This window comes from Athene noctua, chromosome 4 (assembly GCF_965140245.1).
Source record: "Athene noctua chromosome 4, bAthNoc1.hap1.1, whole genome shotgun sequence".
NCBI classification, from domain to species: Eukaryota; Metazoa; Chordata; class Aves; order Strigiformes; family Strigidae; genus Athene; species Athene noctua.
The window spans coordinates 50216949-50240538 of NC_134040.1; the positions used below are offsets into that span (position 1 = coordinate 50216949).

Below are 23590 nucleotides of genomic sequence, written 5' to 3' on the forward strand. Positions count from 1 at the left end.
ATCATGGTGGTTATCTGTGCATTAGGTACTTGAACTTCTTTGTCATACACTGGCAGAATGAGCACAGACCACTGAAGGAAGCCTGGATGGCATAAATAATGATATTGTGATGTGTTTTGAGTCCCTGGCATGACATGCTGAAGCAAAGAGAACCGTTTTGTTCCTGTACACTGCAGGCTGGCTCCACAGGAGGCAGTTTGGGGTGGAAGAAGGATGAATACTGGCAGGCCGCATTATTGCTCAGGCACTTCTCATGATTCCCCTGCGACATCTGGTAGGTAACGAAGGGGATTTTGCTGCCAGGACTACCTGAAGGTTGTTGGAGGTTTTATGTTCTGCCCATGCCCCAGAAAGGTTTGCCTGTTGGCAGCTGGGACGCTGCGGCCTGGTGCAGGGGTTTACCCCAGGATGGTGGTTGGCGGGAGGCCGTGCCCCGCTCGCTGTTCGCTTTGGGTCACCCTGGGCTGAGGGAAACGCTTCTGGGGAGCCCTGTGGTGCCCCTAGGGCAGAGGCCGCTGCAGAGCGGGTGTCCCGGGACGGATGCCTGGCGAGATGGGGGGTTTTGGAGGGTGGGGTGGGACGCCCGATTCAAGGGAGGACGAGGGCGTCTGAGGGGAGAGGTCAGAGGGACCAGAGGGTCTTCAGGGGGACACCCGGGGGCATCCGAGGGGGAAGAGCTGACCCGGGGCCAGGCGACCGCCGGCCGTGAGGGGAGGTCCGCTGAGGGGCGGCGCGTCCCGCGGGGACCGCCGGGGGCGATGGCGGCCGGGCGGGCCGCGGGTGGTGGTGGCGGCGGCGGGAGGCGGCGGGCCGTGTCCCCGCCCCGCGGCGCTCTCCCCGCACACGCCCGCCCTGCGCCGCCGCGGCTGCCATTGGGAGCCGAGCAGCGCCGAGCCCAGCCGAGCCGCGCCGAGCCGAGCCCCAGGCAGCCGCCGGTCCCACTCCGCCGCCATCGCCATGAGCTTCTTGTTGTGAGTAATCGCGGAGGGGTCACGGCGGCGTGGGAGGAAGGAGGAGGCTACCCCTGCCCCGGCCGTCTCTCCTGCCTGAGGAGGAAGAAGGCTCCCTTCCTCCTCCTCTACCCCGTCCCGCCCCGCCGGGCAGGGCAGCCCGCCGCCTTGAGGGAGCGGAGCGGCCGCTCCCCGCCGGCATGGCGTCCCCTTCCGCACCTCTTCTCTTCGCTCCGTCCCGCTCCGGCAGCGGAGCAGCGCCCTGCCCGCTCTCTTCCTTTGTGCCCTGGTCCCTCGGGGGCCGCGGTAACGGCTCTAGCGGCCGCCCCCCCCTCAGCCGCGGGCAGTTAACGGCTGCCCGGGTCGGCCGCCGCGCCGCGAGGGCGTTTGGAGGGCGGCGGTTCGCCGTGGGAGGGGGGGTGCGACCTGCCTGCCCGGCCGAAGGGGCACCGGTTTAAACAGCAGCCACGCGGGGCGAATGAATCCACGCGAGGCTTTTAGCGGGGGCTCGAGGGAGACTTTCCCGATGGGTGCTGTGAGAGGGGTATCGAGCGAGAGCAGCCTTCGGGGGGAAAACACTGATCTCGTGGAGTTTCCCTTTTTTAAATTTTTTTTTTTTTTTAATTCATAATGAGGCCGGTGCGAGCAGAAGTTTCTGCCCGCAGCGTTATCTGCGGTAGAGAAGTAAAAACTGGTCGCGTTGACGCAGCTTTGGTGAGCAGCAGCGTTTAAAAGTTAATTCCAGGTTCAGGTAATGGTTGCGCAGCTGACTGGCGGGGATCTGGTGCTAGCAGGCGAGCGAGGGATCGCTGGCAGGATGCACGTTGCTAATGAGAAGGCAATTGTTTACTGCGGCATTAAAAAGCTCCTTAAGGAATTGGTGGCAATTTAAGGTGTGTGCAAAACCTTACATTTTGTAATTTTGCTTCGTTGACAACTACTGAATGAACTTTGGTCCCTCCACTTGGGAACAAAGACGAGGTACTTCTGATAATTAACGTAAACCGGTTCAGCGACCTATTAATTAAAGTGAAGATGTGCTCTAGGGAAAGAAGGGAAATTCAACCACCTGAAAAAGGCACCCTTGCAGAGCAAAGCTCCATTAAGGCCTTTGCCCCGCTGATTGTTCTGCACGTTCAGAGTTACGTGCACATTCAGAGTTATGTGTGAGCGGTTAGTGGGACCGTTGCCATAATATCTGACAGTTGTTAAAGGCTTATATTGATAACCAACAGATGTATATGTAGCTTGCTTTCAGAGAAGATACTTATCTTGGGAACTGGAGTGTTCTAATAAGTTGCGTTCTCATGGAGACAAATAACACGGACGCTGGCTTCCTTCTAAATATCTCCATTGCATGTATCTTTTAACTTTGCTGTACCAAAGGCCTTGTGCTGCCTTACCCCAAGAGTGAATTTGAAAGACACCTATCAGCTGCAGGGTGGAAGCTGCAAATGGGAGGTGAGTACAGATGACTGTCCGTGGATTCAGGCACGGTGCTCCTAATGAGAAGCCCAGCTGTCCCCCTCCTTCATAATTCTCAGCTGCTGCAGTGGAGAAGGGGGGACAGGGTTTCGAGGACTCTGGTGTCCTGGGAGTCTGGTTTGCAAATTAGAAAGCCTTCCTCTCCGTGGCATTTGGTAATGGAAAAGCATGAAACCCCTCCACCCTCTGCCACTAGTAATAATGAGATTCCTGTTTCTTTTTCCAGACCCTTTTGAAACCTAGGGAAGCAAACTTTTACCCCCACCTCCATTGTTTCAGGTGGTCCTGCTAGATGAAATATAGAAATGAGAAACGAATTTCTTGCATGGCAAAGCTAGAAATGTTGGCAAAGCTGTCTCAGCTGTTGTTGGCAGAGTGTTATAGATGGCACCTAATTTGCTCATCTGCAGTCTAGAAATGAATTTTTAAAAACTAATTTTAAAATATGCCTGATAGGCCTCAGGGAGACCAGGGAAACTTTATGTTAATGACAAGTAATTAGGTTTTTGTGTTTGTTTTTTTTTTTTTTTCCAGTATCCAGAAAGTTAGCATTACTTTTTGTCAAACTTGAATTTGATGTTAACTTGATAGTTATTCAAAGACAGTGGTTGGATATCTTTACACTTTCACAGATTTAGTAGTACAAACTTGTATTGTACTTTGAGCTGCAAACCCCCCACGCCTTCATGGTACTTTTTACGTAGTTTTTTGTAGTACTTTTTCATCGAGAGTTTCCTTGGTATCGAGGTAGCAAGGTTATTTGTCCGTGCTGTTTTCTCTGCGTCAGTGATACTGTTGTCTTTTTGTGAACTGTCTCACAATTTTGAACTCGCAATAAAGATGCGGCAGTTGAAGACAGTGCTTGTGCACTTAGACTAGAAACATTTTCTAACTTGCAGTGAACCGGTCACACAGGTTTATTGCTGGTAACTTGGCTGTAGTTTGTCAGTTTGACACTCAAGTAGGGTATGGAAAGCCGTGTTCTGATTGCAGACTTGCTTGTTGTCAAATAACAGGGCGATTGTGCTTGGATAACACAGGGTGCTTGGGGCCCCCCTCGCGGGCCCATTGCACAGTCCTTGTCCGCTGACAGATCCATTGCTATTCTTCGCTGTTGCTAGGGCCAGTGACATATAAAGCTACGTGGTGGTGGGGGGGGAAAAATCAAGGGAAACCATTGTCTTCTCTCGTTATGTGTAACATTATAAAAAGACTGTCTTGTGAGACAAGTCACTGAATTAATACAACTCAGTTTTGACAGCAATTGTTATTCTCAGTTCCACTATTTTCTCTTTCTGATCTGTTTCTTCCTTTCTGAAAAGACTTTATAAATCTTTTCAGTGGTTGAACGGGTTATCCTGAATCTTTAAAAAAAAAAAATTAAAGATGGGAATTGGACTAGAAAATATCTCTAGTTCAAAAAAAAATCAGCTTCATAAGTTCTCTGTAAAAGGAAATTACAGCATAGTTGCAGGTACTTCAGCTTACATCTCCAAGGAAAAAAATTAAAGATAGTTCTGGTAGGCGTGCCATATGGTAACATGCTTGTGTTATCCTACGCTGGCAAAACTTACATAAAAAAGAAGCTAGATGAAAACCATTTATTTTTAAAAGGAAAAGACTCACTTTTATTATTGAAGTTGTGAAATTGGCTTTTCTTAAAACAAAAGCCATCTCTGTGTTAGTAAATCCCTCTCAGAAAATTCCAGTGTCTAGTTTTTTTAAGATGAGATTCATGTAAGTAGTGGTAACTGATGAGACTTAGAAAGACGTGGAGCTGATGGAAACAGCAAGTAAGGGTGAGGATGAGGAGCTGTTTTTTGGGGCACACAGGTTTATGAATTGATGCAAAATTAACTTGTAAACAAAGGTGCAGGAAAGATGCACTCTTCCTTCTCTGTCTGGTTATATAGAACGGTGGAGCCTAGCAGTTGCTTCTCATGGTGCATGTGGGTTAAATTTTTTTTAAAAAAATTCATTAAAATCGTAGTTTGTGTGTCTGTGTATGTGCAGAAGATGCAGTAGGACATTACTTCTGTTTTCTCTTACATCTCTTGCAGAGTAATACCAAAATCGGAGCTGGTGTGTTTGTTTCCAGATTGACAAGCATTGTGGCCTTTCTGATTTCCTTGTCTGCTCCTGCTCTTGAAGAATGTCATGGCTATTTTATTGTTTCCTCTTCCTCAGCTTTCTTAGATGCTGAGTTGCTGCCACTTAGCAATTGAAAGCTGTTTCTAAAGTGGGCTGTGTTTTTCAGCCTACTCTAGCTGGAGAGCAACGGAGTGCTTCGTGAGTGCTCCTTCCGTAGTTAAAAGTTGGAGAGGTGGTATTTATCTCCACTTTATCAAGGACTCCCACAGAAAACTGGTAGGCACTTCTAAACTGGAATTTCGGTCATTGAAAATCAACGTGTAGGCATTTAGAAACTGTTAGAAATGGGAATTATATGCTTGTCAAACATTCAGATGTTTTTCTCCCTGTATTTTAATGTACCAGTTTTCTTCAGTTTTGGCTTGATTAGTGTAATACATCTGTGCAGGCTGTGTTTCCAGAGCAGAGATCAGGGTAGGTGCTCTTGACTCATGAATGTGTTGCCTTACTGCAAAATGTATTGTTTAACCACTGCCATTAGTGATACATTTGGTTTCTTTTTTTTGGAAGAGTACTCGGAATGAAAAGTCTCTTGAGTTTCCCTATGAGTAAATCAGAGAAAGAACTGCAAAGTTATTGGCAACTTTTTACAGATCTTTTTTTTTTTTTAAGTCTTGGTAACAGTTATGTTGTATTTTGAGGAAAGCAAAAGGATTCCTTAGGGTTAGAGCTTACATGGAATCAGGTCTGACAGTGAACTTCACAGAAAGTAAAGCTTTTTTTTTTCTCTTTTTTTTTTTTTTTTTCCTTTTAGCTGCTTTATAGCTTTCATCGGTGGTGTTAGGTTAATGGTTGAATTCAGTGATTTTACCGGTCTTTTGCAACCTGAATGGTTCTATGATTCCTTGAATTATTGGCTGTAGAAATACATGCTTTTACCTGAAGTTTGTATTCAACATTGAAGCATGTCATTTCATATGTAGTGTTAACTGTGTTTCATTCCTGTTTGGAAATGCTTGCTGTCAAAAGATTTGCCCCTTGGCTGGCAGCTGGTCTCAATTTCAAGCAAGGGAGCACCAAAGAACAGAAAGCTTCTAGAAACCATGGCAAGGTTTCGTGTTCCTGTTGCCCCTTGTGCTGCCTGTGGTACAATTCATTTTACGATTTTCTAACTCTCTTGAAAAAGGCCTTTTAAAGTCACTTGTCACTCTCCTTCCCTCCTGATTTCTCTTCCCCAAAGACCCCCAACCAGTTTGTTAGGGTGCTGTTTGCAGATAGTGCTCTCTGAGGTGCTTCTCATCCTTCTAATGAGCTGGTTAAAGCAGCTAAACCAGCAGAAAACTATTTAATTCCTCTTTGGTGGGATTAGTTTTTTGTTAATTTACTTACTTGGTGTCATTGTGTGTAGTGACATGAGGAATGGTGTCAGAATAATGGAAGCAGCAGGAGTGTCTGGACATGGCAAAGGACAGGGAGGAGGCTTCTTCCTTTTTGCTGTGCAAACTGGCAATCAAGTAAGCTTAGCTGTGTTGCCAGCCCTGTCCTTCAGACTGCGTTTGGCTTTGTGTGTGTGTTACTCCCTGTAGTAGTTGAGTAGTTGAAGTAGTTGAGTTTTTGCCATTCTCCTGTTGGGTGACTTCGTTCTTCCTTGATGAAATAAGTATCTGCTTGTTGTGGTAAGTGAGCGTACAGGTTCAAAAAGTAGCTGATCAAATTTGTGTACCATGAAATGGAAGTAAATTGTAGCCAGCAATGCATGAGTGCTGCTGCCTTTTTGGTAAGGTTGGAGCTAGAGGTCTGCAAGGCTGAGTTTAGGCTGCTGCCTGGCTTTTAGTTCAGAAAAAATCAGCCTGCTGGCTGTGCAGGCCAGTTCAGGCTGTGATATGTCTGAGTTTGGGATTGCATTTGAAAAAAACCAAAAAACCCAAAAAACCCCCCAAAACACCAAAGATTTTGTTGCTAATACTATGTTTTGAGGAACAGGTAATTGATGAAGTGAGCGTATTGCACTTTTAAAATGTTCTAAGATGCTTCCTTCTCAGTATAGGAGCTTGGTTTGGAATGGAAAAAAAAAAATGAAGGCATTGTTCAGTGTCAAAGTTGTGTTTACTATATTGCAGTGATGTCTGGTCTTAATTGCTTCCTAATTGTTTGCTTTTATGCCACAATTGTTTTTCCTTGTTTGTCCTTCTCTCTTTTGTGTTTGCAATGTAAGTGAACCTATGCAATTAGCTATTTACATTTCTCAGCCGACAATAGTGGTTGAACAAGGATCATTTTCAGGGGAGGATTTGTGCACGTGTAGAGTGGCTTGGTTTTTAGTCTTGAGAAGGTGCCAAAAAGCTTTTGATAATTTTCTGTCAAGTCTTTGGATTTAGGACCTCTTCATGGCAACAGACAACCATGGTAAGGACAACACAGGGGTCACAGTTACATCTTGAGCTTAGGTGTTCTGAGAGATATAGTCTTTTTTAATCTTGTTTGGAAAAGGATACAATATTAGAAGCATTTGTCCACTGAGGGGTGGTTTAAGATTTGCAAGTATGGTAAGACGTTTTAGTGCCCATGGCTGACCGAATGAAGCTGCTTGGTTTTCTTTGAGAAGTAAATAGGTGCATTTAATTATGCTACTTCTAAGTCTTCCATAGTAAGCAGTGAGAAATATATTGTTACCAAAGCTATCAATAAGCCTTTGACCCACAAATCAAACTAAACCGCAGGAACCTTTGTGATGCTTTTAGCATTTGTAAACTAAGAGTTGAGCCACAATGAACTTGCTGTTTGTTTTTTGTCTTCTTTTTTTTTTTAGTACACAGAGAGATCGCGGGTTATATATTAAAATGCTGTAGCATCTGTCTTCAGCCATAACTGAATTTAAGTTAATTGCTTTTCACAGACTTTAAATTTTTTTCTAATCTGTAAATTTCATGATGTGGGATTATCAGGATTCACTGCTTTGTCATCTGTGTGTGTTGCTTTTTTGAACGTGGCATTTGCTTCCCTTTCACTTCCATAGCACTTCTGTAGCACTAGTGTAATCTTGTCTGTCAGTATTGTAACTTCACCTCCTGCGTGATACGTGGATGTTACTGAAGGGAGGTTGTGATGGACACGTTTGCATGGGTGTGAAGGACCATGCTGTGCCATAGGAAAGTCAACATAAGTGAATGATGCTGAAAAGCATTTGGGAGGAGAAACTGGAGAAGTCCTTTTTGGACTCTCTACGAAACAACTAAGGGCAAGAAAATTATTTTTCTTTAAGTTTTCAGGGGACTCTCTTCCAGAGGAAGACATCTGTTGCATTTATGTCTTTTGGAAGGAAATATACTGAATTTTAAAATTGAGCAGACTGCTATAAATTTCCCTCCAGAGATATGATACATTCTGACTAGGTTATCTAAAACCATGTGTGTGCAGCTTTTCTGGATCAGTTTAAAGCAGATCATAAAGAACTAACTGCAAAGTTCATTTTCTAATTTTTCAAATAATTTCCCAGAGCCAGCGTGGCAGTCTGCAGGTGTATCTGTCAGATGCCTTCTCAGGGCACTGCTGCCTGGGTCAATATTTTGGGGAAGGGTTTTGAAAGAAGGGAGCAAGCGCTGGGGATTGGTTGTCTGGAAAGGCAGCTTAAATTGTTTCTTTGATAAGAAGTTTGAAATGACTTCTTACTTTGCTTAGTAGGTGTATGCCTTCCAAGACCCAATACCCAGTTTTGTGCAGTGTGGTAAAAATGTTGTGCATTAAGCATGTTCTTTAATTCAAGTCTTTTCTTCCCATTTCGAATATGTAGCCTGAGTCAGCAGACAGTAAATTCGTGCATATGAGACAATAATTTTGTATTAATAAAAAGACAGTCCCCCACTGTGAATTCATGAAGGTAACAGTCCTTTTTTACTTGCAAATACATTTTGAAACTTTTAAAAGCAGTGCTTGGAATTGAATTAATTCACTCTTCTGCATTTTCTGCATTTTCAGGAGAAGGCTAAGGATAAGGTGCAGCTTTTTGGTCCATTTAGGCCTTGCAGTTCGAAGCATTCACTTTGGTCACTCTAACTTGCAAATGTAAATGGTCTTTGTTCCTTTGTTCTGTCTTTTCCCATTCATCTTGAAATTCAACTGTGGCTTCTTGTCCCAACTTTCCTTCTGTGTGTTGTTGTGTGGAGTTTTTTGTTTTTTTTTTTTTCTGTGAAAACTCTTCTGTCTTTTTCGTCCTCTCTTCTCTTCCCTCTCCAGTGCACAGCTGTTCCTTGGCAGGAATCCATTCCTTTTGTTATTCTTACATACCTCCTGTGATCCTACCCATATTTCAGATGAATTTTATTTGCAGTTTGCTTCTTTTCCACATATGCGGGGTTTTTTTGGTTGTCTGTTGTTGCACTTCATCTTTAAACTTGATAGCTTACCTCCAGAGTTAATTGCTTGTGTCCTAGAGATACAAGCACTTCTGATTTACAAAATCTTAATCCCTTCCTTAGTGAAGAAGCATATCTTGCAGAGAAGAAATCCTAATTCCTGGATTTGTTGTCTTTATCACAAGTCTAATTCATTTTTTTTTTTAATGACAAAGAGAATAATTGAGCTTAAGTCAGCTTTGGTAAATTCCTCCTTTGCTAAAAATTAAGACACCTTGTTTTTGATACAGAAATAATTTCAATTCAAATAATGATTGAGTGGGTTTGCTATGTTGACCTCATTAAAATAACCCATATTTTGTTTTTCGAGCTGGCATTTTAATTGTCTTGTTACCAACTTCAGTACCACAGTCCTGGTTTTGCTTGAATGGAGTAATTGTTTTAGGGACTTGCTGAGTGTTCTATATCCAGGAATGGATTACTGTGTCTTTTACTTGTCATCCTTTGTGGCAACAAAATACGTTTCTTCCTAATGCTGAAGTGTAACTTTTACAAAAAAATCAAGTGTCTCTAATCTCCTATTACTAACTTCTGTGGTTGACAACTCTTCTTAAAATTTCTTACTGCAGTGTGAGTGGAAAAGAGGAAAAATCTGATTATTAACATTCACCATAGAACAGTTAAACTGGCTATGGACTCAACTGTCAAATGCACAAGCTTAAATTCAGAAGAAATGTTCTCTGGTGTATGTAGGAGCTATTGTTCCCCCTCAGATGCTTCAGACAGGTGGATTTTCCTGATATGATCCTTTGCAAGGTGTAAGCAAATTTTACTGAAGATCGTTACACACAGCACATACAAGATGGTATTAAATATGGGGGATGTGTAAGAAATACTTGGTGATGAGATAATGCAGTGTATTTTTGGAAAGCTGCTAGATTATTCATTACTGCCTCCTGTCCGTTTCTTCTTCCTGTTGTTCTCTGTGTTACTTCTCGCCTCCAATGATAGTTATGTTATTTCCTGAATTCAGAACCCATTTTACCTATTAATCAGTGTAAGTATAATCGTATATGCTTTGAGGTTTTCTGTTGTGAAGTTGCCGAGTATTTCTCACTTGCTATGTTCATATAGTCAGCCTGTTTTGCGTGGGGGTTACAATAAAAGGCTGCCTTTTATAAAGTGCTAATGTGACTCCTCCCCCATTAAAATTTAGTTAAGTTTCTCCTTTTTAACTTTGCCTTTTTCTTAAACACATTAACAGATTTTTCTTTTTATTGTGTTTAAAAGGATTGAAGACTGTCTTAAAATGGTTAGTCTTTTTATTTTATTTTTTTTTTTTAAATGCCCTGCTGTGATTCTTAGGTTGTATGACTAGATTTGCTTTAGTCATTCATAAAGCATTGGTTTTCAAAAGCACTGATCAGCATTTTGGGAAACCATCCATGTTCTGAGGCATGTTCTCCAAGCACTATATTTGGTATATAAGTAAGGATCTAATTTGATACTAGAGCCAAGCTTTTAGTGCTGGAATTTATCATCCTCGACGGCTTGTAGATCGCTTTCTGAAAAGCTCTGCTTCCTGCTTTCTTAAATGTATTTAAAGGGTGTGACTATTACCAGCAGATACAGTTTAGGATGCAGAGAGCATTAGTAATGTAAAGACACAAAGAGAATTTAGCTGAATATAAGGAAATCTCTGTAGCAGGAGGAACAGTTTGCTATGGAAGGTAGCATATACCTTTTGTATAGGACACTTTTCTCCTTGTTTTATCAAATTGAAAAGGTACTACAGTAAAGAAATCATAGGTAGGCAAATACTGTTAATCACCTGCTTTATTTATCTGGCGTGTGGCCTGCCTTTCCTCCTGCTCCCCAAGCTGGATGGTGCTCTGTGGGACTGGCAGCACAAGGCTGCCCAAGGCAAGCTGGAGCTCTCCAGGCCAATTTTTGGTATTTCCAGTTACTTGTTGAAAGATCTTGAACTTCTTCACACCTACTTAAATGGTTTAGTAAACCCTTCTTTATTACGGTTTCCAGTATCTTTTCTTTAAACACAATCAGATGTGTTACTGAAAGAAATAGCCCAGACTTGTAGCTTTATATATTTCCTTATATTTATTTTGCAATTTGCTTAGTTGCATCTGTAATGGTATTTTCTAGTTTTGATTTCTGATCATCTGTGGATTCTCATATTCTGTGGCTGATATGTTTCAGTCTCTTGTGGGTATTCACTTTGACCGCCAGGCCAGGACTTGAATGTTACTGCTTCCCTCTTAAAAAGAAAAAAAAATGCTGTTCCATTCCCTTATGTTCTGCATGACATTTGAATTGTCTAATACTGCTTTTCATGTTTCCATGTGTCTGCATAACATGTGCTGTGTCATCCTCACTCCCACATGTGTTAGCAAGCGTCTTCCCTCTGTGTAATTGTTTTCCTTCAGAACATAACATTTTCTTGGAGACATCTGAGTGAGATTTTAAGAATTTCTCAAAAATATGTGAATGTTCTTCCTGCATTTGCTCTTTGGTCTGTATCTTCATTATGCATACAACAAATAAGAGGGAGACCGTTTGAGAGGGTTTGGACAGCAGAATTCACAGGGTTGAGTCTTCTGCAGATTTCGATGGGTATTGAAAGTGTTGGTATACTTTTGTTAACAAATGTTACATAGTCTTCTGTCACAGGCATTTGACTTTGTTTCTGAATTTGCTTGCCACGGGGCAGACTTGTTCCCTGTGGCGTGAGTTTTCCTACAGCAGTCCTTGCTGCAGGGTATGTACTGCATCCTTTTTGGCAACCTTTGGGTAGTCGTTTTATTTACAGCTTGATTGAGTCCTCCCTCTTCAAAGGGAAATGTACCATACACTCGTGTACAGCAGAAATAAGTGTTCAAATGGCTTTTTAGTGCCAATTTTTATATATGGGAAAGGGTGGATTTTACAAAAGAAGTGTAGTTATGTCTCCTGAATGATTTATTAGATACATTCATGCAGTAAACCGGGGTTTGAACCTTTGTGGATACTATAACTGGGTGAAGTTCTAACTTATCTTTGAATTCATGCTGTGCCCTCCCTTTTAAGTGAGCTAATGCTAGTTGACAGAAGTGTTTCCTGAGAAAAGAGGGGAACATTAGTGAAAAAATAGTGTTATTTAGTTTTCAGAGAGCTTAATTAGTGTCTGAAATGGTAAAGATACTGAGCTCCATCTCAGTGGTCTGTAAGAAAAAACAAAGTAGTTGGAGAGGAAGGAGTACTTTGTGTATACCTTCTTCAAAGCTGCTAGTAACCTGCTCTTTTAAAGAAGTAGTACATGAATATTAGGATATCTTCAGAAACAAATCTGGTTTTGATTATGCCCCACAGCCCCATGATGTGTGCATGTACATGCTAAATGTCAGTATTAAAATAGTTGAGGAACCTGCATCTGATAGAAAGAACCCAGTCCTCTTCTTTCTTAAAAATCTGTTTCTAATAAGTCTAAAATTTTGTGAGTGCAAGCAGTGTTGCATTTGCCTCAATGTAGTCAGTGGATACCTGGGAGCCTGCAGCAAAACTTGCTGGATAATCTTGATTCCTCTGATGTAACAGGATTTCAAATGGATGTCAGAGGAGAAAATGCGGAGATACTTGGGTCTCTGCTGAAAGCCTCTTTCTTGCAAATTGGAGTGACAGTTTGTTTCAAGTGATGTTTGGTGGTCTTAAAGTTCTTGGAAAAAGTCTGTGAAGAAACTTGGGAGCAGCCATGCAGTGACATTGATAAAACATGCAGAGTGAGTCTTTTGGAAGGCTTCAGATTTATACCAGAGGTATGTTTCAGTTCCTCTGCTGTCTGGGTGGTTGCCTGCTTGGCTCTGCAATTCAATAGGGCATGCGTGGCTGAATGCGTATTTCTTTTTCCATCTGAGTGTTTCTTTGATGGATACTCTTGTATACTTCTTTTTTTGTGTTGCTGGCCTGTCCTCCTCCTTGCGTTGCCCAGCACTGCTGTTAGTCCTTACAGAGGACAATGCTTGAGAAGTTGAGTCACTTCCTCAACTGTTGGCTGCTCTGGGAATTAGTTTAATTGTGTTTTTGACTGTACAGGCAGAGCTCTGGTAGTACTCAGTGAGGGCAACTGTGACTTGCTTTGTTTATTTTGAGGATTTTCCAGGAGATGAAAGTATTAATATATTGTAAATGAAACAAGGGAATTTATTTTGTGTGTGAGCATAGCAAACTGATGATGATTTCCTGATTACAGGATGGTGTTCTGGATGTTTGCTTGTCCCTTCCATAAGGAATTGTGATTACCTGGGAGAAGGATTTAATCCAACTGGGTAAACAGCAGGAACACCATTGCCACCTACATGGGTGGGGCCGTAGTAGACATGAGCTTTGTAGCACAACACCTCCCTCTTGTTTACAAGCACATTCTGAGCTTGCAGACGGGAAAACGGAGGCGGACAGGCATGGAGAAGCGTAGGTGCCTGGCTCAGCTAGAAAACGGTCTGTGGCCACCTAACATCTTTGTGGATTTGGCACCAAGTGTGCTGCTGCAAGGCAAGTGAGGGCACGTGTCAGTAAGAGTTAATGGCGGTTTCCAAGAGCTAGTTACCTGTCCCCTAGTCATAGCTCAGCCAGCGAAAAGTTCATCTTCAGCTGTGTTCTGGTACATGTAAGATCATCTTAATTCTGCTGGATGAATCCTGCATTTCCTTGATTTCATTGACTCTAAAATGTGTATGTATGGAAGAAAAAAAGTATTTTAAGAATGTGGATGTGTACGTGTTATGACAGCTTTCAACACTGGGTGGTTGATGATTGGGACAAGCAAAAGCAAAGCCATTCCTTAAGGCTACCTTAAATAACTTTCCCCTTACTGGATGTGAATCATCTGATAAACTTCTGCACTTTTAACATGTAGGGTCTTGTGTATAGTGATACCTGGATTTTTTTAAGAGCTATTGGTGAGACTGTGACCTTCTTCATCTGCCTTCTCTCATACCATCTAGTGTGGACCTTCAATTTGTGAAGACAGCTGTTTTTCCGAGAAGGGAAAACCAGGTTTTAGTCCCCGCCTTGATGGGTAGAGAATTAAAAGTCTCGTAAAAGTACTTTGGCCGTACTTTTGTAGAAGGAAGCACTATTTCATGGTCACTATGCCCCTTGAGAACCATGTTCAGGTTGAATAGCCTACAGAAGATTGAACTTCTGGGATGGGATGAGGAAGGATGGATAACAGTGTTTCACTGAAAAGAAAAAAGGGGAACTTGGGGTTTTGTCTGGGTCTGTATCTATTCCCTTTCCAGACATCTGAATAAGCTGCTCTTGTAGGAATAACCTGTCTTGTATTGCCATTGTTGTAAATTCCACTTACTGAAAAATAAGGACATTGTTTTAAATTCCCTTGCTTTGCGATACTTTTTTTTCAATGAGAGAACTTTTTGGTTCATGTTTGCCAGCTTTTGGTTTTGTTTTTGTGTTTTGTTTTTTTTGTTTTTTTTTTTTTAATGTGTGGTGGTCAGTACTTTAAAAAATGGTGTTTGAAACTAAGGTTTTTCCTTCCTTTCCTGAAATGATCCCCTCCCTGTCTTTGGTGGAAAGTTGTGTTTTGTATCTGTTATGTTGGGAATTATTTATATTTAAAACCTAATTTTTTGTTAAGTTGCTAAGCTCAAGGATCTGGGCCTTTTGGCAAAAAGAAACCCAACAAAAACCACTGCAGAGATCTGCAGGGAAGTGGCTGCTGTGTGCATCTCCCTTCCTTGCAACAGGGGGTCAGGCATCTGACAGCTTGGCGTAGGAGGCAATCCTGTTTTGGAGCAAGCAGGAGCCACTGTAGGAATATGACGAGGATGGGTCTGCACAGAGATGTTGCCTGGAAGCCTAATTGTTACTTTGTCAGAATCATGTATTGATTCCTGAAGGTGCTCCACACAGTGTTCATAATGACAACGCTGCAGAAGGAGCATGCTGAAATCTGGAAAGAAGTAACTTGGCGCTGACTTCTTGGGTCATAAAGTGTGGCACCCATCTGTTGTAGCCTTGGCAACTGGCTGTGGCTTGGGCAGGCAAATGGTGAGTTAATCACACAAAGCCGATTCTTATAAAGAGGAGGTTTCTTGGTTACCGAGTGCAATGTTAGCTTTGGGAAGAATCATTTCTTAGGCACCCTTACTTTCACCATTTTTAATTTTGATATTTCTAATTTCAGTGACTGACTTCATGTGTAGTGGATAATTTAGGTTATTCTTATATCTCCTACTAGCTACACTGGGAAACTTCAGCTGTGTGCCATTGATCCGAGGATCTTCAGTTAGTTTCCTACAGTAGAGTATAAACAATAAATAACATGTATTCTTTTTCTACAGGAGTAGCTATGTGTCTGTGGAGGTTTCTCAAGTCAATGCAATTGATTCTTCCTTAAAAAAAAACCCCAAAGAAATGAAGCAAACAAAAACCCTGGGCCTGGAATTGCTTCCTAACCACTGCCTCACCTTTTAGGAGAGCAGCTATGTTGTGTAAGAAGTTGGCAGCTCTTAACTCTTTCCCAGATAGACTGCTTTGATTTCCTCAGTGATCTTGGCAGAGTCTTGTGTTCCCCTCCATGTGAAGAGAATTACATTTTTTGCAGCTTAATGTTTGTGAAAGTTATTTTTGTTAGATGGGATTGCTCTTTAGAGGTGTGTTGCTTTTATTAGCATTCAGAATGATACAGTGACTGTATCTGAAGAATTTACACAGAGGGACATTTTTCAGGGTGAGAGCTATCAGCTTGTGCACTTAGTCTCGACTTACCTGTCTTACCCGTGTGGGTGCTGGCTTTTAACTCTCAGACTGTGCTGAACAACTTCAAATACCTCTCTCTATGTTGAGTTTTAACCCAGTACTTGCTGTCCTGGAGCACTTCAGTCTTCTGGATTCCAGCTGGCTGGACCGATAGCACCAAGTTTCATTTCAGACCATTAGCCTGCTCTGTTTAAGGATTCTCATAGTCATCTTTATGGGAAGCAATACTGGGGAGTAGAACAGCATTTTCAAAATTGTCTGTACCTTGAGTAGCTGAGCTCTGAGGTTTCTCATCCTGCCCCAGAGTCTGGCAGAAGTGCTTGTTTCTCTGGCCCATTGCACCTGTAACGTCTGAGTATGGGATTGAAGCTTCCTTGGCCATCTTTCTCATAATTTGGTAGTTAATTTGTCTTGAGACCTGCTGTGTGGTGGTACATCAAAGGGACACAACGTTGTGGAATGGTTGCTTTCTGAATTCTTACATTGGATTTGTTGTGTCCAAATTCAAGTGAACTGAGACAGGCTTATTTTAATAGTGGGAATTTGGCTGGAAAATAATTGACTTTCTGGTATTGTAAGAGCTAAAAAAAGTAATGCCTGGCCTGCACACGGTTTCTTTTCAGAACAGAAATGTTGTGACTACTCAGTTTTATAAATAGAAATGCTTAAGTTAAATCTTGTCAGTGCAGATTTTGAACACATACAACTTAATTTTACCTGCTGTCCTTCTGATGCTGTGATTGTCACAAGGAAAATGCATTTAAATGCTGCAACTATTGATTTGATTTCCAAAAAGTAGCTTGAGCTTTTATTTTAATTTCTGTGTTGGTGTGTTTGGCTGTTGGAAACTGACATGATCATGCTTATCTGTTTTTAGCAGGATGTTATCATTTGAAGCCCCATGTTATTTTTTGAAGGCTTGAAATGTTTGTTTTTCTGGAATTTGGTTCTCACCTTACAGTGTTTCTGAGTATCGGGCTTTAAAAAGAGGTGTATCACGAGAAGGTAGACACAGAGGTACAGAACTAAAACTTGGGGACTTCTCTGATAAATTTACTAGTTGGCCTTTGGCAGTGAGTCGCTGCCTCAGTTTCCCTGTGTCTAACAAGACACTAATGATGCCTACTTCAAAGATACTTTGTGAGGATTAATTACTGCTTGCAAAGGCCTTTGAAGATGAAAAAGCCAGAGTTGAACTATGGAAAGTTTCCATGCTCCAGGTAAATGATCTGTGTGCTGTCTTGAGTTTGGCTTTTTCAGAATCTCTTGAGCACTTCCAGATATTGTGAAGGGCTTACTTCAGTTGAACCATGGTGGTGAATGCTCTTGGGAGACATTAAGTAGTATAGCTATACTTGCAGAAGTTAGTTACTTGCACACGGAAAGAAAGGAAGATGATATCCCACAGCCTCAGCATTATATGCCAGTTAGAAGAATATAGGTGGCAGGCTGAAACTGGTGCCACTGCAGCATTTTCTATTTTTTTTTCCTCAGGGCAAATTTCTGTTCTTTCCAGTGTTTGATAAAACAGCCCACTGATGAGCCCTGTATGAAATGATTTACAGTAATTGCAGCACTGTGTTCTTGAGCCTACAGGTAGCCTGAGACACACTGGAGGAGCAGTGCTCTCTGTGCTTTCCATGGGAGTTGAATGCTTGTGATATTTTAAAATAAAAGCTTAATTTTTGTGAAACATCATTTTGGTATGTGATATGCAAGTAGTTATGCTGAGGAAAAAAATTGATTTTCGGATGCTAATATCTTTTCAAGTGTGGTATCTCCTGTTTTCTTTCATTTTGCTGATGACATAGTAATTTCATACTTCGTAAGTACTGCATTAGTTTAAGATGCTGTAATGAATTGTTAGTGAATTATGGGATAACTCTGTGTGGTTTTGTCCACTCAAGGAATTTGAGGAAGACTTTGGAACACTGTCAGTATTTCATTAGTTTAGGTTGTGGTGCTGCTGCAAAATGGTTAGGTTGGCAGCTTTGGTAGAGGCAGCATTTAGGCTTTGATCTGCAGCCATCTATGTGCTTGTGAAAGCATGCTAGATTCAGGGCAAGGCTTTTTGCTTGTCAGTTTGAGCTGTGTTAGACACAACTGTAGGTAAGAGCTTGAGGTTAGTTCTGTGATAAGAACAATTTGTGAAATCTTAGATTTTATGCATGAGGAGCCTGAACTTTTCTAGTTTAGTTCAGGTTTTCCTGGATAATGCAGTCATCCTCATAGAAATAGATAGAAAGACTTCAGTGCACAAATAGTTGGGTGTGAGGAGGTCTAAGCCGGGCCAGCCAAAGTGCTTCTCTTAGGAGTGCAAAGGTTTAAGTGTCTCCTTTTCTGCAGTTAACAAGTGTATCAAGAGTTTAGACTGCATATTTAGCTGCTTTGGTTGTGAAAGATCTGCCAGTGCTGCATTTGAAGCTGAAGTGGGCTGTTGAAGCAGCTTGGTAAGTGTGGTGTAAGCAGGATGCCTGAAAATTTTCCTTCTGGAAATATTGTCTTGCTAACCTAAGACAGAACAGCCTACAGAATCCACATCATTAAAAACCCTCCCTGTCAGCAGATGACTAGATAAAATTACAGCTTTGGAGGAAATTTTGTGTTCTTGCTTACAAGCAGGTTATGACGTCTTTGTGAGGCCAAGCAGCATGTGGGCTTCTGACAGTGGGAAGCGTTTCTTGTGGCTCAGAGGTGTGGGTTCCTAGCCAGGCTTTCAGACTCATCCCAGCTCCGTGAGTCAATTGCTTTAAACGCATTTCCTGATTTAGTGCTAGGTTGAACTGCATCTGGCACTGCTGTAGCTGTACTTACCTATAAAAATAGAAGGGCGTAATTTGCTCAAAATGTTGAACGTGGGAGTAAAGGGAGCAAAACGTCCTTGGAATTGCAAGAATTTTTTGAGAAGGCAGTTCTTCTTGGAAGACTAGGAATTGGTTGTGACAAATAGTGGGGAGGTAATGTGTTCCCTGTTTCATGACCTTTTTATCCAAAGAAGATGGGATCTTCAGTGTGGCATTTCTGAGGGTTTGTTTGTCCCCTTTCACTTCTGCATTCATATGAGGTTTCAAAGCTGAAGGAGGGTTCAGAGACGTAACGGGGAAAGGCAGGTGCTGCCTACTCGCTCCGAGCATTTTAAAATCTCAGGAGAAATGGCTCACAGATACAGCTCATTTTGTTAGGGAATATAGGTGAAAATAAAATGTCATACTTGATCGAGACATCTATTATTGTGTGTATTGCTGGCCACCAGACAGAACTCTTTCAATTTTTTTTCACCAAATGTTCAAGGAGTTGAGGAAATAGACCTGGAACAAGAAGACTTTCTGTATCTGTCACAGAAGCCTTCAGCTCAGTGTTGGGAATCATAGGATAGCAGGAATAAGATGCTGCTGTGGTCAGTGTTTAAAAGGGAAGAAGCAAGATTACTTGGGTAACCATTTGAAAGGGTAGTTAACAGATGGTGCCAAGGCATAAATAAATGACAGGATTTTTTTGTTAAATAATAGGAGAGCTTCTGAACTACTAAGGTAGATGCAATAAAGTTTGCAGCAACATTTACAGCTAGACTTCTCAAGAGCAAATGTGCCCTTTAACAGTTTTGGCTTAGAGAAGCTGTATTAGGTTGTTGAGTCGCTGAACTTTTATTTGTATCGAGGAGTATATGACTTATGCACGCAGTTAACTGGCTTCACATATGGTGAACTGCATAAATGCATGGAATTCTGATAACTTATTGCCAAAATTGCAGATATTTCCATAGCACACAACGACTAGCAGTCTGCGTTTATCCTAATTACTTTTCCTTTTGGATGCCTGCCTGCCTTTCGTGTCAGACCATTTCCTGCTGTCTTAGAATGGCTGTGCTGAATTTGAGAAGTAGTAATCAGAAAGGTAGTGGAGGCAATAGAATAGCTGATAAGTCCAAATCATTGCGTATCCTCTTGTTAGAGCTTTTGCCAGCTTATGGAAAGAACCCCCCTGTTTCTGGGAAGGGGATAGCAGGGGTAAAGTGATAGCTAATATTCCCATGTGTTATACATTCTCTGTGTCCTTGACCACAGACGATCTCTGTTGGGTATTCAGCAGATCTGCAGTGACTTGGTTTGTTATCTGGCGTAGATACAGTGTGAATTCCTCCCCGGAGTTTTCTCAAAATAAACTCTTTTATTTAGGGAGTTTCTTCACCATGCTTTCTTTGTGCCTTGTTCTCGAACACTCATCCCTTCTGTTGGCTTACCCTTTTTGCTAAAATGCAAACAGTTTCTTGGTTTAGTAATTTCATAACCTTTTTCCAGCTAACGGCTTCGTATGTTTCTATACCATCTTCTCCTCCAAAACAAAAGGTTTTCTGCTGAAGCAGAAGTGTGCTGCCCTTCGCGGTCTGAATCATCTTAGTAGGTGCTCCCTCTGTCTGGGTAGAGCTTTCCTCATCATGCTCTGGGAGCTCCACGCACCCCATGGTAGTCTCGGTAATGAGCTTGTAGATCTTGCCTTGGGCAGCTGCACCAGACCAGTTACAGCAGTTAAGTTTCTTCAGTCTTCATCATATGAAAATGACAGTATTGCAAAACAGAAGCTGATGTACATTAGGTTTTGAAACATGGTGAAAGAAGGACTTTATGAATTGGGGATTCCATGTAAGCAGCAGGGGAGTGGGAAGGAATCTCTTCCTTTCTCGTTTATGATGAGTGATCTGAGCTTTGGAGTGGTGGTAAGTCTGTGGAAACCTTTGGTTTGCATTCCATTGAAGTCTTAGGAGCTGGTTTCCCTCATCGTCTAGTTATGATGGAGCGAGAACAGAATCTTGTGAGTGAGTTAGGAAGTGTTGTGCTTGTGTTTAGCATGTGCTGTTTTTCTCCTGCTTACACTGACACGTGTGAAAAGATAATGATACCAGTCTCTCTTGCTCTTCAGTTGTGGTGAATGTTATCTTGAGTCAGCCCTGTCTGTGCAGCCATACACCAAAGCAAATGCCTGATGTTTCCAGTTGTATTTTTACCCCATGTGTTGGCATAGTGACTATAAAGTGGATATATTAATGAAGAGAAAAACTTGGGTCTCTTAACTAGTCAGTTAAAAGTAGTCAGTATTTGTCTGTTTGTTTGTTTGGGTTTTTTTCAGTTGCTTTTTCTTCCAAGTTGGTTTGAACCTGGCCTGGCAACAAATGAAGGTGGCTGCAGGGGTGGGAGGTGAAGGGAACTCCCTGAGCCACAAAAGCTTCTCACTCCCACTGGGATGCAATTATTTTATTTAAGATTTAAATCTCATATCTTTGCTTAAGGTGAAATGCAGATGACTGGGTGCATGTAGGAAGTGTCCTGTAACACAATATATGGGAGCCATAGGTTTCCTACTTCTGACTTAGCTGCGTTTAGTAGCTGACTGCATTAGTATTGTTCAGTTGTCTATGTAAATGTACTTGGGCTGTTCAACTGTGTCATTCCACAATCCCTGTTAGTCCAGTCAGGTGCTTCTTTATGAGTGTTAGAAAACAGGATTGCTCTGGAGACCTATGGGAGGGGGAGGATGCTGCTGCTCCTTTGTAGCAAGGGAGAGTCAGAGTAGGGCTGAGACCATGTAAGTCTCTAACCAGCTGGTCTTGTGGTGTCTGTTCAATACCCAAAGATGCACCTGCAAACATGATGTTACCTGGCCAGAAGAATTTGGGAAACTCATTATTTTCCAGTTTCAGTGTGTTTTCTTCCATTGCTCTTGTTCAGGTCTAAATTGAGACTTAATGAACTGTTAGGCAGTTTTGTTATATGCTTGGCAAATGACATGTTCTTTGTCACCTCTCAATCACTGTGGAAAGAATGATTTTTGTTGTGTTCTTTGGTGCATATTGTGAATTTGCTAGAGTTGTTGGTGTTCAGGATTGTAGAAATGAGTGATCTTTGTTATTTTACTGTTGATGGCTGTAGGGTGGTATGGTAGAGAACACGAGATGCAGAATTAAGTTTCTTAGAGTGCTTCTGTGTGACAGTGTATCTACACTAATATTGCCCTTAAGATAAGCTAAAACTCTTGGGTGTTCGAACATGCAGTTAAAGTATTTAGTGAGCTGGGGAGAACCCTTACGCCCCACTAACAAATTTCTGTGCCATCCTCTAGAGATGGTGGAAAATTGATGAAGTCTTTTATATAAAGAAATGAGAACCAGATAATGTTTGTAATGAAAACTCTGTTGTCTGGGTTTCACATCTTTCCACTTTCTTTCACTGGAATTCAGAGCTCAGTTTTCTGACCGAAATATCTTTTCAGCTCATACACTAAAGCATTCACAAATACTGGGTTAGGTGATGCTTTTATATTTAATTTTACATGTCATGTTTCTGATATATTAGGGGTTAATGTGCCATCCAGGCTCACTGCCATAATTTAAAATTTAAATGTCTAAACTTCTAAGTAACTCCATATTTTTCAAACAAAATTACAGGTAAAAGAATTATTTATATGAAAGTTTTGAAAGTTGTCAGCCTTACTTCTTGCCTGAGTGGTGGACTGAAAGGTCTGTATGCTGTGAAACCAGGGGAAAATGACATAGAAAGTTTGTGGAAAATGTGGAATTGTGTCAGTCTTCAGCTAAAGTCTTAGTGCATTGCTGAGCAGCTGTATTTTTAAAAACTAAATTCCTAAACAGTACCAGATACTCGAAAGGTTGTTGTATGTTGGCATCTAAGATAATCTGAATTGGCTGGGCCCACAGAAAGTACACTTTCCTAATTAACAGCAGCCTGGTTTTGAGGAATTAATACTAACTACTTATCACATCATACCTGATTTGGAAAGACAGGGATCTGAACAGGTTGTGTCCCTACCTTCTTATTACACTTGTGCAGGTGTGATGACATTTCATGTCTCTAAGGTGGTGGGTGTTAGAAAAAGAACATGGGTTTTTCTGTAAATAATATTTTTAATTACTGTGACAAGCTTTATGACTGTTCAGAGTAAAGAAAGTTTCTATTTGGCTGTGCTGCTGTCCTTGATATGTGGCTATCCAAATTCTGGGGGAGGAAACATTTTTCAGTTTCATCTTGCCCATGATCTGGTTTGAGAGAGAGAAAGGAGTCTGAACATTCCCACTTGTACAGCTGACTTAACAGTAGGGTGAGCAGACGAGAATCATTTAATTGCTTAAAACAGCAAGTCAAAGCACCTGTTACCTTTGCATCACAGTTTCTGTTAAATATCCTTTTTCAACATGAAAATATTGAGAGTGGGGAAAATACTTAATGTTAATCCCGTGTATGTGTGACTTGTCTGCTCCTTTCTTTTTCCCTTCCCTTTCCATAAGTTCTCTAAGTATCTCCTTTCCCTTTCGCAGTGGTAGTCGCTCTTCCAAAACCTTCAAACCAAAGAAGAATATTCCAGAGGGGTCTCACCAGTACGAGCTGCTAAAACATGCTGAAGCCACGCTTGGAAGTGGTAATCTCCGGATGGCCGTTATGCTTCCAGAGGGTGAAGACTTAAATGAATGGGTTGCAGTTAACAGTAAGATGACTAAACTTTTTTTTTTTTGTATGGGGTGTGTTGAATGTGGGCTGACACTCATGGGAGGACAACTGTGTGCCCCTTTCTGTTGGGAGGTAGGCTATTGCATCCTGTGTGCACTACTCTGCTGCGTGTAGGAGAGGTGAGTGTTGTATCATTTAGAGCTGACAGATGCAGAACATCTCACTGAGACAAAAACTCTTTAATTTCCTTGTGCCAAAAATACGTTCCTGTTAACAAAATAATTCTTATTCTTAGCGATTAAAGTCTGAGCACTTGATCACAAACAAGTGCTGAAGTAGAAATGTCACTGCTGTTTTTCAGAAAGTAGCCTGTCAGTGTCATCTTAATACGTTTAATCTAGTTCTTTTTCAGCTAGGGTTGTTACCCAGTGGCGTATAGTCAAGCCTCTACATGCTAAGCGTAAAACCTTAATCTAGTTAAGTG

At 41.7% G+C, this 23590-nt stretch overlaps 1 protein-coding gene across 4 annotated transcripts in view; it reads left to right on the forward strand.

Annotated features, from left to right (window-relative positions):
- The first annotated feature begins 862 nt into the window (after positions 1-862).
- MOB1B (MOB kinase activator 1B) overlaps positions 863-23590 on the forward strand; it is a 46010-nt gene continuing 23282 nt past the window's right edge. For 2 of the 4 annotated variants that reach the window (XM_074905322.1, XM_074905320.1), the window contains exons 1-2: positions 16813-16869; positions 22977-23143. In XM_074905322.1, coding sequence (XP_074761423.1) covers positions 16826-16869; positions 22977-23143 — 211 coding nt within the window. In that variant the 5' untranslated portion in view covers positions 16813-16825. Of the gene's footprint in view, positions 972-1585; positions 1665-16812; positions 16870-22976; positions 23144-23590 lie in introns of those variants that run through there. The other 2 variants (XM_074905324.1, XM_074905323.1) reach the window with 2 other exon arrangements.